At 39.3% G+C, this 14,119-nt stretch overlaps 1 protein-coding gene across 1 annotated transcript; it reads right to left on the reverse strand.

Moving 5' to 3' along the window:
* Positions 1-162: 162 nt before the first annotated feature.
* On the reverse strand, positions 163-5,460 carry gtf2b (general transcription factor IIB). Its single transcript, XM_020917234.2, has 7 exons — positions 5,414-5,460; positions 4,098-4,210; positions 1,798-1,931; positions 1,452-1,598; positions 1,200-1,329; positions 779-1,060; positions 163-523 (listed from the first exon to the last, which is right to left on the reverse strand). Exons 1-7 carry the CDS (start codon positions 5,428-5,430, stop codon positions 390-392), a joined length of 957 nt encoding a protein of 318 aa, XP_020772893.1. The 5' UTR covers positions 5,431-5,460; the 3' UTR covers positions 163-389.
* Positions 5,461-14,119: the final 8,659 nt, after the last annotated feature.

The following is a 14,119-nucleotide window of genomic DNA, read 5'->3' on the forward strand; positions in this document are numbered from 1 at the left end:
ACAAGCAAGAAGAGACTTCAGAAAGAACTACACAGAAAGGCCCAGGGCGACCCGGGGAACACACCCAGAACCTTCTTGCTGTGAAGCTTGAGTGCTGTGCCAACATTTAAAGTGAAACAATTGACCATCAGATGTAAATGTACCAATAAAACAAGATGCTGATTGTAGGACTTTAAGGAAAATCTTTAATTCTTTAAATATCTTGAACAGTTCAAACAAAATATAACCTGGTCGTTTCCTACAAAATGAAAGTCTGTTTACAAGAAGAAAACAGCCTAAAATGTGGTGGTGCCAGATCCACCGGACATATATGTACAGAACAGTCTGCAGCTGGAATGTGCCGTCCATCAAACCTCCACAAAGAGCCTCGGAGATGGTGTCAGAGCAGATCACAGCTGGGGCAGCTTCTCCACCGGTGTGTCAAACTTAAAGTCTGTGGGGAAGAGCTCTGCAGCGCGAGGGTAGATCAGTCGATATGACTGTCGAATCGTCACGTCCGCCACACCAGCGATATCACCGATCTCTGTCAGGGCACAGGACAGTAGAACTATTCAGATAAACAGTGAGGATTACACCAACTTTACCAGCACTAATTATTTTTGTACTTTTTAATAGCGAAAACTGTATAATACAGTCCAGACATATGTATACATGTATGTACATGTCACAGTTGAGAGGCAGGCTTGTTTAATCTCCCCAGTCTAGATGAAGTTGATGTTTATTCAGACACTTATAGCTATAAACCTTTGACTCATGCAGGCGTGCATTTCTTTCTCACCTTTCTGCGTCTTCTTCTCAGCTGAGGCCTGAGAGGCCATGTAGATGGCAGCGGCTGCCACAGAGATGGGGCTGCGCCCGGGCACAAGGTCCATGTCCACGGCCTTGCGGGCGATGTAGGTGGCTGCCATCTGCACTTGTTTGGGGAGACCCAGGTTGGAGCAGAAGCGGGACATAAAGTCTCCGCTGGTGATCAGGTCCACACTGGTCTCCAGAGCCTTCAGGATCAGTTTGAAACAACGACCAATCTCCTTCTTCGAGATCCGGGACACGGCGCAAATCTCTACAGAAACCAAACACATCAAATTAAGAATTAAGAATGACAATATTGTTTTTATTATTGATTTCTACCATTTTATATTTTGCCAAGAAATGTTGGAAAGTTGGTTTCAGAAAATAAAAATCATATCTATGCGTATGACCTTTGAATGTCCGAGGGACGCCTTCCTGTCGACAGGCGATGTAGAGGCAAGCTGAAGCAATGGCGTCATTGGCTCGTCCCTTCAGACTCTTCTGTTCATAAACCTGTTTGAACAGGTTGTTTGTCCGGTCCTGTAGGGTGCACACACATATTCAAAGTCAGACACAGACACAGAGAGGCAGAGTCACCTACAAAGCCACAGAAACAGTTGTGTTAGCTCCTGGTTTACTTTACAGACTTTAGACAAACTCACCACGATGTTTCGGGGCAGGTTGATACGATCGGCCATTGTGCTGATCTCTTTGAAGGCGTTGAGCATGGCGCGGTCTGAACTGCTCATCGTTCGTCTGTTTTGGTATTTGGAGTTTCCAAACTCGTCAAAACTGGCTGCTCCTGTTCCCTGTGGACAAAGAACATGGATTTACACTTTGCACTCCCTGCAGTCTGACCCCCTCTCCCCCTCCTCCTCCTCCTCCTCCCTCCTGTCCTCCTGTCCTCCTGTCCTCCTGTCCTCCTGTCCCCCCCCCCCTGCCCCCCTGCCCCCTCTGGCTTCCTGTCTTCCTGTCCTCGTGTTCCTCCTGGCTGCTCTGGGCACAGACCTTGCTGATCATTGTGGTCAAGTCTCCACCATTGAGCAGAGGGTTCTGGGCATCTCCCACTCGAGATGGATCTTTGAGGGCTTTTTCATTTGAGAACGTTCTCCACTCGGAGCCGACGTCGATTACTCTATCACCTGAGGAGAGACAAAAGAGCTATGAGAACACATTGACACACAAATGTTAGATTTGACAGGATTTAGGACTAGAGATTGACCGGTGTCTTTTTTCATGGATGATCCCAATCAACTCCAGAGAAACCGGCAGCTAATAAGCACGGCCAGTAAGTTCCAATAATATTTTGGGACCGATATGTGGAGACGATTTTTATTTTCTGATTTGAATTTAGGACACACTCATCCCTGACTTTGTCTTACTACAAACAGTATCACAGAGTAGTGTAGTTTCATTTTGTGCAGTGTTCTCTCCTTTTTGTAGTCAGTTGTTTTAATTAATTTTATTTATTCAGTATTTTATCATCAGGTAAGTCCACTAAGAATTATTTACAATGACGAGCTTGCCATTCAAATTAAGCTTTATGCACATTTTGTAGGCAGCTTGTCGACCCAAACTAAATACCGGCCTCTGCTAGAGATTGAAGGAGGTCAAGACCAGTACACTAAAAAGGACAAATATCGGCCCGATACATTGGTCTTATTCTATTTAAGACAATGTCAGCTTGAAAAATACATCTACTACAAGTAAAATACACTCCATCTTTAAGTATTTCGTGTAGATAAAAACATGGAAAAGAGATGAATCAACCACAAAGGTGTTAGCACTTCTGTTGTTGTCATTTGCTCACATATTTATTGCGTATTTAACCAGTGATTCGAATATCTCTCCAACCACCATGGCCTGTGTCACTGGAGGCACTTAAAGTTGAATAGAAAACATCATTCACTTGTGTATTTTGGGTGCTTTGCCTTTTCCTCTGTCACCCACGTCTCATCACACACACACACAGCTGAGTAATGGGCAACTAAACATAGCCCTGCACAGTGTGACCTCTCTCCTCAGGTGTGTGCTGTTGGAGAGAGGATGTTGGGTCTGTGCTGTAGTAATGCGTTTATGTCTCCATCTCTCTGTTCCTGTCTGTGGGAGAGGGGGGGGGCAGGGGCACAGGGGAGGGCTGTGGTTGCATCAGAGACCCCCTGGGGCTTGTTAAGACCCACTTCCTCTGCTCTGGGAATACTGCAACTCTTACCAGTCATGTCATTTTAAACACAAAACTATTGCCTTCTTCAGACAGTAATGATACGCACCTTTGTCAACATTTTAATTACAATTTTTTCAGACACTTATTAAATGTTGTAGAATGAGATTAGATGAATAATGAAGTACCTAAAAGAAAATATATGGTACAGTAGAATGGATTATATGAACAAAAAGGGTGTTTGTAATTGATGTTAGAGGCAGCTAAGTTTGTAACTGCCAAAAAGCCAAAACAAAAATGCCCCGACATGTTACATAACTGCTTTCATTGGAAGGTGTGAAAGCCTCATGTCAGACTTTGGTCTAGTCTGACACTTATAATGAAACTGAAAGATTTTTCCTAATAGTTAATCATTATCTGGACTAGGTTGACAGTAAACAAATGCCAAGAGCCATTTTATAACAAAGACAGCAGCATTATTAAATCAAAACATAAATATTGTAAATACTCTCTATCTGAACCATGTCATATTTTTTCCTTTGATTGATTTAAATTAAATAATGTGACTAATCAATTCACTGAAAAACAATAAAAAATTGCAGACTGCAGCCGTACTGTAAACAGAAATGTATCAATAGCCATAGTGTCATAAACCAGTGGGCAGTGTTTCCCATTGATTTTGGTTAGTATCACAAATATTTTCTATGTTAATAATTTTCTTTCATTTAATTTTTCAAGTTTAAATGTCTCCCTGTACTTCCTCTATTTCATATTTAAGCAGTGAAGAGTGGAGTTACTTTTTAGATGAATGACAATAAAAGGAGCAACAAAGTTAGATTTTGTTATGCCAATGTCTAGACCATGTTCTTTTAAAAGAAGTAGCCACCAAAGTCTATTACAGTCTGCAGTCTGAACTTTTTACATCAAGTTCCACCAAAGAAAAGATTAGGCTTTCCGAGTACCACCAGATCTAAACCAGGTCTATAACAAGAGTATTCCAGGTTTAATCTAGGTCTAAATCAGGTCTAAAAGTGGACTATATTTCCATTGTGGTTCCAAACAAGAAATTATCCAGAAGAGGACAAAAAGTGCATAAAATTAACTCAACCCCACAAGATGTTTATGTACAAGCTTGTGTTCAACTCACCAACGACGAGGCCACACTCTGGGCAGATCATGTCCCCGGCTCTGTAGTCCTCCACCAAACAGGCGTCTGGGTGATTAGGGCAGGTCACTCTGGGCAGAGACAGCCCATCGCCACTGCAACACCATAACCAACAGCCCCAGGTTATTCTCAAGTACTTTTATCACGATACTGACATTTCAAACTATTTAGATACTAAGGAAAAGGCCTTGATACTGGATACAAATAAAAAAAAATAAAAAAAATCCCTTAGACAACAGAATTGAATTGTCAGCACAAAAATAGTGGTCCTTTCTTTATGTTACCATGAGGTTCTATACTGGTGTTGATAAACTAAACATTACTCTAAAACTATTCAAGACAGTATATTTTCAATACTAGTTGTAGTATCCAACATATTTTTACCCAGCATAAAAAGTCAGTGAGATAGTAAAGAATAACAACGTTACTAAATGACACATTAAACAACATTACAAGCATACTTAACCTAAAACCTTCACTATAATCAGTTTTGATTAATGTTACATTCAAAAAGGTGACATTGACCTAAACAGATTATGTTTAATTATAGGCATCTAACTGTTCCCCATTCAAGGCTGTGGCTCTAACGTTTACATTTCTTACATCCGCTTACATTAGTAGTTCTCTGGAATTTTCGTTTTGTAGCAGTAAGGAGCTCACCGGAGGAAAAAGGCTGGAAACCACAGACCTAAACTATCCTAAGATATATCACTCACAACCAGCAGCAAAACGACACACATGCAGTATTATTATTATATTTAAGTTACAGTAAAAGAAACATCAAAGATCGTAATTCAAAATCCTTCCATCTATTAATCATGCCACTAATACAACAAAACAAATGTGAAAGTATAAAAACGGGAGACACCCCATATTTACAATGACAAACCCTAAACCGATGACATGGCCGGCTGCCAACAACAACTTTCACCCAAGCTGCAGTTAGCATTCTGAAATATTACTACGAACCACGGGGAAACAAACTAAATTACACATTCAAATTGTTCTTAAGCTAATAGCAAAATCTCTAAATTCACCGTTAAAACCACGGAGCGTTTGCAGTGATTTCATTTTAATACATTCAGGAAATTTCAGTTATCAAAGTACAGCCCAGCTAACCGTTAGCCGCTAACCAGCCGCACAATACTACGCAGTCTCTGAGGGGAAATAAAGTCAGAGATCTACGGATCAGCGTGGATATTTAACGCGGTAACAGCTCGATAATAACGGGGTAAAAACACACGAAGATCCGAGAAGGTAAACGGTGAAAATAAAGGGCTACTGCGGTCAGTACGCACCGGCTTGTGGACGCCATATCACTTCTCTGTTCTGTTAAAGAAACAAACGACTGCACCGCCTCTATTTATAGATTTGGAAGAGCACGTGGTCCGCAGGTGACGAGAGGGTAGGAGGGCCAAAAAGTACGAGATGCGATTTTTGTTCGCGGAGATCAAGTGCTATTGCTTTATTATTGTCCCGTGTATATATATGTATATAATTTACACAACATTACGGTGACCAGATTTCCTAAATAAAAAACTGAGACATCCCCTGTTTTTTGGTGGTTGGTAATAATAAAACTGTGAAACGAGTGCGTAATTTAAGAAACCTGTTAGGCAGAGACCATTCATGACAAACATGTGAGTCACATTTTCTTTGTGTTTTCGTCGTTTTTAAGCATTCGTTTATGCCTCTCTTGGCAAGGGTCAGATTGGTCCATAATAGCGACACCTGGGACATTTCTTGTATAAAATTGGGATAAATCAATGGTTTTGGATAAATGTGTTGGGACAGGGGACACAGGCTCAAACTGTGACAGTCCCGGGTCACTCAACACAACATACAAGAAATACATGTTAAAATTGTAGTTATATTAAAATCAGTGTAAATATAATTATTCCTGTATCTCTTTTTTTCTCAGTTTTTTTTCTAAATATTCTGATATAAGCTTCGCAAAAAAAAAAAAAAAAAAAAAATGCATTGATGCTTTGTTAGAAAAATCTGTAGAGATGTCAAGGTAACTAAGTTAATTGATAATCATAATTATTCATGTCACTATATGATATAACAGCTGAAAATAATAGACTAATCTTGACCATTTCAGAAGCAAAATTAAGTCATTTCCAGCTAATCTCCAAAAAAGTACAATAATGTCACCTCGCAATGTTTTTGTCACAATAATCATACCTCTAAAATCTGATATAGATGCATTCATAGAAAAAGGAAATGGTATTTTACACTGTACACAAGAAACACATGTTAAAATTCTGGTTGTATTTAAGTCTGTGTAAATATATTATGTTATTGTATATATAAAATATTAAAAAATAAAATGTTAAATATTCTGATATACTCTTAACAAAAGATAAATGGTGCATTGTTTTTAAAAATGAATTCTGCACTTGAAGAGATCTTGTTTTGTTGCAGATTGGTCCTAGCTGCTCTGTATCAGTCTGAGATATCTCCTGCTCTGTGACCCTCTGTGCTCTCTGCACACTCACACACAAAGCATCCTTTCTGGTGTCTGACATTCCTAGTATTAAATATTCTCTGTGTCATTTTTCTGGTGAAGGGCAAGTTGCTAGTTTGTCTCTGTGGAGATGTGATTGTTTTCCCTGGAATATTCCACAGTATGATATTAAATGTATTAATCCTCCATGTATTCAATTGCAGTTGCTTTAAAAACAACTTGAAACCCTTTCTGTGAGACGGCTCGCCACTCCACAGATGTAACTTGGAAATGTTTAATGCCATACTGGCGAACATGGAAAAGGTATGGAGTAATGCACATTTAAAGTAATACAGGCCTGATGAAATTTTTCTTTTTGTCCGTGATTACATAGAGTGCTATAAAATGAAATGACAATGTTTTTTTTTTTTTTAGTAGTTTATTTTTTATGTAGCCCTCCATCTTGTTATGTGGACTGTGGCATTGAGTTATTAGCCTGTCATCCTGGTATTTTTTCATCTCTCAACTATGTTTTTGGCACAGTCAGTGAGAAACAAATAATGTTACTAGACTTTCCTTATCATGTCATAATGCAGCATATGTCTAAGTTTCTCAATAGCTGGTGGTAAACAAACTTTATTGATTAATGGGAAATAATCAGGGAGGTGAGTTTCACAAGGATTTAAGCAGCAATATTTTTTCCCTGTAACATGTATGTGCAACTTCACCAGCAGGTGGTGCTAAAATAACAAAAGTTGAGTTTATTGCTGCACCGTCTCCTCCTAATGCTGTCTACTACTGAACATAATGTCATACTCAGAACACCATCTGTAAGAGATCACCTACCAATCTGAAGTAAGTTATATCACATTTTGACAAGTCTTCCAGTTGGTGTTGTCATGATACAAACATTTTGAAGTTAACTTTGATACTAAGGAGTAGACTCGATACTCAGTGCAGATTCTGATACAACAATGATGATAAAAACACTTTATTTAGACAATAGACTGTGATTTTCTTTTTTTTTTTTTTTTTTAACTTTATTGCCAAAAGTACAAAATAACAGGCAATTTACATTAGAACAAACAAAAACAAGTGTCGAGATTTGGCTCATAACTCTAGTCATATGTAGTTAAGTACAGTAGTCAGGTAGGGCATAAAAAAAAAACAAAAAAAAAACTACTCAGTCAAATAAAGATGGTATACGTGACCATCGCCTTAAGAAAATATCCATTTTGAGTTGAAGCTGGGCAGTCAGACACTCCATCTGATAAACGTACTTCAATTTTTGTGTCCATTGAGCAATCGTTGGTGGGATTGGCTTGAGCCAGTTCAGGGTCACAATTTTTCTTGCCACTAGTAAAAGTACATGTAAAATGTACTGTTGGTCATCAGTGAGTGAGTTGGGATATAAGTCAAGCAAAAATAGTAGAGGGTCCATTGGAGACTGTGATTTTCAACATTAAACAGTAGTACTTTCTTTTATACTACCATGTGGTCTTATACGTGTGTAATTCCTCAGTGGTCTATGTGTGTATACTAGTCTATGTGCTCTTATACTTGTTCTGATACAGCTCAACATCATTCCAAAGGCATTCCAGAGAAGTTCATGGCCATACTTCAAGTCTTCTTCATAGTGCCATCTTGACCCGGTGTGAACTCCTCAGTGCTCTGGGTCAGTGATCTGTGGTGCTGTTCGTATGAGGACATCCCGCTGTTTAAAACCTGTTTGTACAAGTCTACCCCACACAAAACGTAACTCTAGAGCCTGATGATGTAAGACATAAGGAAGAATAGAACAGCTTACCTTGAAAATAATAGTGTTTGGAATAAAAACATGAACAGAGCGGAGTGGAGTTGGAGTTAATGACGCGATAAGAACAGCAAGTGTGAGAAAAACAAATCCAGTATTGAATTTTCAAATGATTATAAACGCCAAAGACAATGTTACAGAGTCTACTACATTGACAGCGCTCTCCTGAAAATTTGAAACCCTCTTATGTGTTTGGATATTGAAATAGATACAGGTCATTTAACAAAGCAATCCAATCCTTGTAATGTAACTGACAGCACAGGAGTAATGCTGTGAAACATATTTTTATTTTCCTTAATTACGTAGTACTTGCAACGATTTGATAAACTTTGATGAATAAAAGGCAATAACTTAAAGGTAAAATGTGAAACTTTCTGGAGGTGGCACGTCACCTGCATGAATCCATGTAAATAGAAAGTTACAACCTTACATTTCCGTGGTACATTTTATGCCATGCTTAGGAAGATTATGGCCAAAAAGAACAAAATTTCCATGGAAACAAGCAGGAGGAGGCCCTTTTCCAGGTCAAATAAGAGTCAGGTCTGCGGAGATGCAAGACTACTCACAAAAGACATGTTTTTGTAAGTTTTTCAGTGCAATAAACAACCAAAAAGAAAAGCAGATATATATATTTTTGTTTATTTTTTAGCTAAAAAGTTACACAGTGTGGCTTTAACTCAGTGGTTTTCAAACTAGTAAATACATCACTGGTGGGCTTCATTGGGCAGTATGTAGATTAATGTGCAGTTTTAACATTTGCAGCATTTATCGTAAATATAACCCCCATTTTTATTTTCTTTTGGATACGTCCTTGTTTAGAACTAGTAGTTGTGTCGTCATTGGAGTCACTAATTCACTGCACCAGGATGACGCTCACACAAACAAAGTAATCAGTGTAAAATAATAAATATAGTTTTGATTATTCAGTGCAAATGTTGTAGTTTTTTCTTTGTTTATTTCAGATTCTAGACCTGTTCAGCTTTATATGTCAAAATGCAGCTGAGCCTGTGGCCTAAGGATGAGGAAAAGTTCATTGCGGAGTGGCTCTTTGTTGTTGTAGCATTAGCTTTGTGTAGCAGATTAGTTTGTGTGAGTGTTAGCCTTAAATAAATGCACTAAGCCCGATGGCCCATAGACTGAGCCCTGGAGGACAGCTGTGAGCGACAGAGAGGCAGCACACAGCCCACTCCCACCAAAAGGGTTCCAAAAGAGCTCTGATCAAGTGGAAGGTTTTGAAAAAGAAGTGTTCCCACAAACTTCACCTATCTTTGTCCCCAGATAGCCCACGAGGTAAACATTTCAAATCAAATATAGCTTTTACTGATAACACTTGTAATGCTGATTTATTCTTGATTACAAAAGCATTAGACATGATGGACAAGTTGTTTATGTTGTAATTTGGTGTTTTGGTGTTGAATCAGAGAGCAGAATGAAAGTCTCTTTGAGTTGCCAGTTTCAATGATGAAATCCAGGTGATTTAAACCACTGTTTAGTCTACACAATAATAATGTTTTTTGAAATATGACTTTTTTTTTGCAGATGTGGATTACATGAAACTGCTCACACTGTCACACTGACCTGTACAAAAGATCTTTGTTATGTTTTGTGTACATTTTTCCTAAACTATGACACCCCTAAAGGTGTGTTATGTAACTTTTCTGGTGAAGGCGCTGACGTTATTTGTCTACAATGTTTCACAGTCTGACGTTAAACTTATCTATCTCCATCTTTATCTCCACAGAAACAAGCAGGTGCCACCTACTGCAAGTTAGAGGTGAATGTTTTTCAAGGTGAATAAATTCAGGATTAGTATGTTTAATGCCATACTGTGGAACATTCCTGGTAAAAGCAACAAGTCCATAGACAGGCAGATGACCCATTACATAGTGCACATAAATCATTCTAAGAAAAATATTGACGTTAAATGGTCGATATTCTGCACATGTTATAATGTACACTCAACAAAAACAAATCCAGAGATGTCTTTTGTTTCATTCACACATGTTTAACACACAAATCCTGTTCTCTCAGTTGTGTTTTGTTTAATATACACATGTTCAAGTAAACTTTTATTGTCTAAAAACACTCTGTTCCACCTTGTGATGTCATTGAGTGGTCAAACAGGAAGTACTCCCTTGTGTTTTTAAATTCTATACTCCTTCATTAGAATAATTTGAATAATTTCAACCCCGGAATTGCCAAACTTTTCATCTACAGCTATTATTTTAGCCTCATTCAAAATCCTTCACTCCTCAATGCACCAGAATCTACTGTAGACCAGAGGTCTCCAACCTGGAGTTCAAGAGCTACCAGAAGCTCTCCACTCCCTTCCAAGTAGCTTGCCATGGAATTTCTTAATTATATTTATTGCACTTAATAATTTATTGCTATTGTAAATGTGTCATTTTGATGCTAAACTTGTGCACTAATAAATGGACAATGGTTTATGTTTAATAGGCATCTAACTGTATCCCGTCTAAAGCTTGCCCTAGCTCTTCTACTTTCTTAATGTCTTGTGACCACTAAAATTAGTAGTTCTCTGGCATTTTTGTTTTAAATAAAGGTAGCTCATCGATGGAAAAAAGTTGCAAACTTTCTGTGATAATGTCAACAGCAGGTAAAATTAATATACAAATATGTTTTTTAAAAAACAACAACTTACTTGCTTATTCTAGTTCAATCAAGCTGAGTTCAGTTCATTTGAGACTAAAAATACCTGTCAACTTTGAACTTCGAAGATGTAGACCATACATGTCAAACTCAGGGCCAGGGACCAAATTTGGCTCACGGTATAATTATATTTGGTCCGCGAGCTCATATCACATATGTATTAGAGCTGCCCTACTGAATTCTACAGATACTATAGAGACATTATTTATTTAAAATTTTGTTATTATTTTATATTCTGCTTGTTCTGGATTCAATGTTTAAACAAAACATTATTAAATTTATTTTAATAAGAAAAGGTTTAACATTACAGATCTTGAAAGAAGAGAAAACATACTGATGTTGTTAAAAGCTTTGAATAAATATTTACTTTGGCCCACGACTTGGTCCCAGTTTTTAATTTTGGCCTCTGTAAATTTGAGTTTGACTCTCCTGATGTAGACAGATGATAAAAGGTTAACTGAAACATGTGTAAATTAAACAAAACACAACTTTAAGTACGATTTTGAGGAAGTTCTTCCAACACAACCAAAAGCTCACATCAGTAAATTTTCCATATTCTGTGACCTTTAACAGTTGGCCCTTTCTATTTGTGCACATTTGTAAACAGAATTTCGTGTGTCCTGTACACTGTGTTTGGGAATGTGATAGCTCAGTCTTCAGATGGGAAGAGGCCCTTTAATAATTTACAGTCAAAGCCTCTTCAGCTCTTTCCTGTTGCTAGGGCCCCTGGGTTCTTCAGCTGTTGGAGACACTGCCCACAGCAACCACAGGCACTTATCACACAAGCCTCATGCATCAAAGTCTACAGGAAGACACACACATGGGGTAAAAGAGGCTGGTTTTACAACTAGACCAGCGGCTGAGTCGAGACCCACTGTGTGAATGTGGTCTGTGAGGGATTAGCTGCGGTTGAAGGCAGTACGGAGAGCATGACTAGACAAAAAATGTACTTGAGTTATAGAGCTGTAAAAGGTCCACAGTTTAACTTTTCTGTCACCTGCTTGTCATTGCTCTGCCTGGAATGTTCCACAGTGTGACATTAAACAGCTCTACCTTACATTTATTCAATTACAGGTGGATCTATAGCTCAAAAATACCTGTACCTTGGTCTGGTTTGGTCTCCATGAAGATAGAAATGGTTCATATTAAAAGCAAAAACATCTCCACAGAGAAAAGCATTTAATGTACCCTCAACCAGAAAAGTTAGACAATGCAACGTTAAAATAATATTACCGTGTTTTCTGGGCTATTAAGTGCTCTGGATTATAAGGCGCCATTCAATGGTCTATTTTTGAACTTTTTTCACAAATAAACCATACCGGACTTTAAAGGAAACACAACAGTGTGATGGGTGAGTGGTTTTGTTTGTTTGTGGCGTTCACGGTGACTCTGGGCTTTGTTCAGTTGTGGCGTGTAGGGAGGGGGCTGTCTGGGACCAACGGATTGTCGGCGTGTTCACAGTGACTCAGTTGTTCAGTTGTGTCTAGAAGTGGCACATTCCTTGTCGGTGTGGAGTGATGAGTGTGGCTGCGGGTGTTTTTTGCTGCACGGTCGCTGTCTGCTCCGTGTGTGTTGGGTGTGGCTTTGTAGTTTACTGAAGTCGTGCTGGGCCACCCAAGTGAATTCGTGTATAGGGCGCTCTGGATAGCAGGGCGCGCAGTCGTTTTTTGATTGGGTTTGGGTGCTTTTGAGCGTGCCCTATGGTGCAGAAAATGCCGTACTCAAGTAGAAGTACAAAGTAGAAGTCGAAGAAATTAGTCTAGTAAGAGTAAAAAAAGTATTTGAGGAAACTACTACCCTATGAGATGCACTCATAAGCCTCCAACCCCATCAGAAAACGACTGTGCACCCCACAATCCAGAGCGCCCTATACAAGAATCCACTCAGGTGTCCCAGCACAACTTCAGTAAACTACAAAGCCGCACCACCCGCAGCACACACAAACACACACGGAGCAGACAGCGACCGCACAGCCAAAAACACCCACAGCCACACTCATCACTCCACGCCGACGAGGAACGGAACGGAGGAACGAACCAAAAAAGCGAGTGCAATGTGCCACTTCTAGACACAACTGAACAACTGAGTCACTGTGAACACGCCGACAATCCGTTGGTCCCAGACAGCCCCCTCCCTACACGCCACAACTGAACAAAGCCCAGAGTCACCGTGAACGCCACAAACAAACAAAACCACTCACCCATCACACTGTTGGGTTTCCTTTAAAGTCCAGTGTGTTTTATTTGTGAAAAAAGTTCAAAAATAGACCATTCAATGACAGTGCACCTTATAATCCAGAGCGACTAATAGCCTGGAAAATACTGTACTTCAAGCGAGAGCAAATCTCCAGCTATGACTTAGACTTGGTTCCTGGTTCAGATCTGGAGAAGGGTTTTTTGAGGACTGGACTGATGTCACCCACTGATCTGGTGAAATGAGAACAGCAGAGAGAACGCCAGGGGGGCTTGATGGGGGCTCTAGACTCCCCTAATGGCTAATGCACCCCCATAGCTCCCCCAGAGATATTTGCCCCATTTTCAAAGCACATCCAGTCTCCAATAAAATGTTCAAATGGCAACCACAAAAAGAGACTACAATAAAAAAAAAAAGGCTTTATAAATCACAACTAACTACATTTGAAGTTAATTAAAGCAGAGACTCAGACGTGGTAGGGGGTGGGGGTACGCTCCATTGTTAAAAGGCTCTAAATGAACATGTTACGTGAGCACCCCCCTCAGCTCCTCCAACAAAACAGTGTGTGTCGCCGCCCCTGCTGGTCAGGTAGGGTCAGCAGATCCTATCAGCGGTGTTGTATTGTAATAACGGCAGAGGTACAGTGACTATTCAAAGCACTCAAAAGCACAAAGAAAACACTCCAGCGAACCAATAATCATGTTTTAGTCATTTGACAAATTACATCATCCATGACACGCCTCAATAACCTTTTAAAATATTTAAAAGAACAGCATGTCGCCTGCAATTTTTAAAGGTAGTACTATCACAACAACAAGTCTGTGTTGCCAGAACTTTAACCTGCACAGAGCGAGCATACAAGTTTTTTCTCATTCTCAC

Source organism: Boleophthalmus pectinirostris, unplaced genomic scaffold, assembly GCF_026225935.1.
Source record: "Boleophthalmus pectinirostris isolate CB_2022bp ecotype Guang Dong unplaced genomic scaffold, ASM2622593v1 HiC_scaffold_16, whole genome shotgun sequence".
Taxonomy (NCBI): domain Eukaryota; kingdom Metazoa; phylum Chordata; class Actinopteri; order Gobiiformes; family Gobiidae; genus Boleophthalmus; species Boleophthalmus pectinirostris.

What these genes read in the sequence shown, in the direction of transcription:
- gtf2b (XM_020917234.2), bottom strand. An exon ending in AGAGTGTGGCCTCGTCGTTG is followed by an intron (nt 1,932 to 4,097) that starts GTGAGTTGAACA and finishes GTCTCTCCTCAG; the next exon opens with GTGATAGAGTAATCGACGTC. An exon ending in CGTCCCTCGGACATTCAAAG is followed by an intron (nt 1,061 to 1,199) that starts GTCATACGCATA and finishes TGGTTTCTGTAG; the next exon opens with AGATTTGCGCCGTGTCCCGG.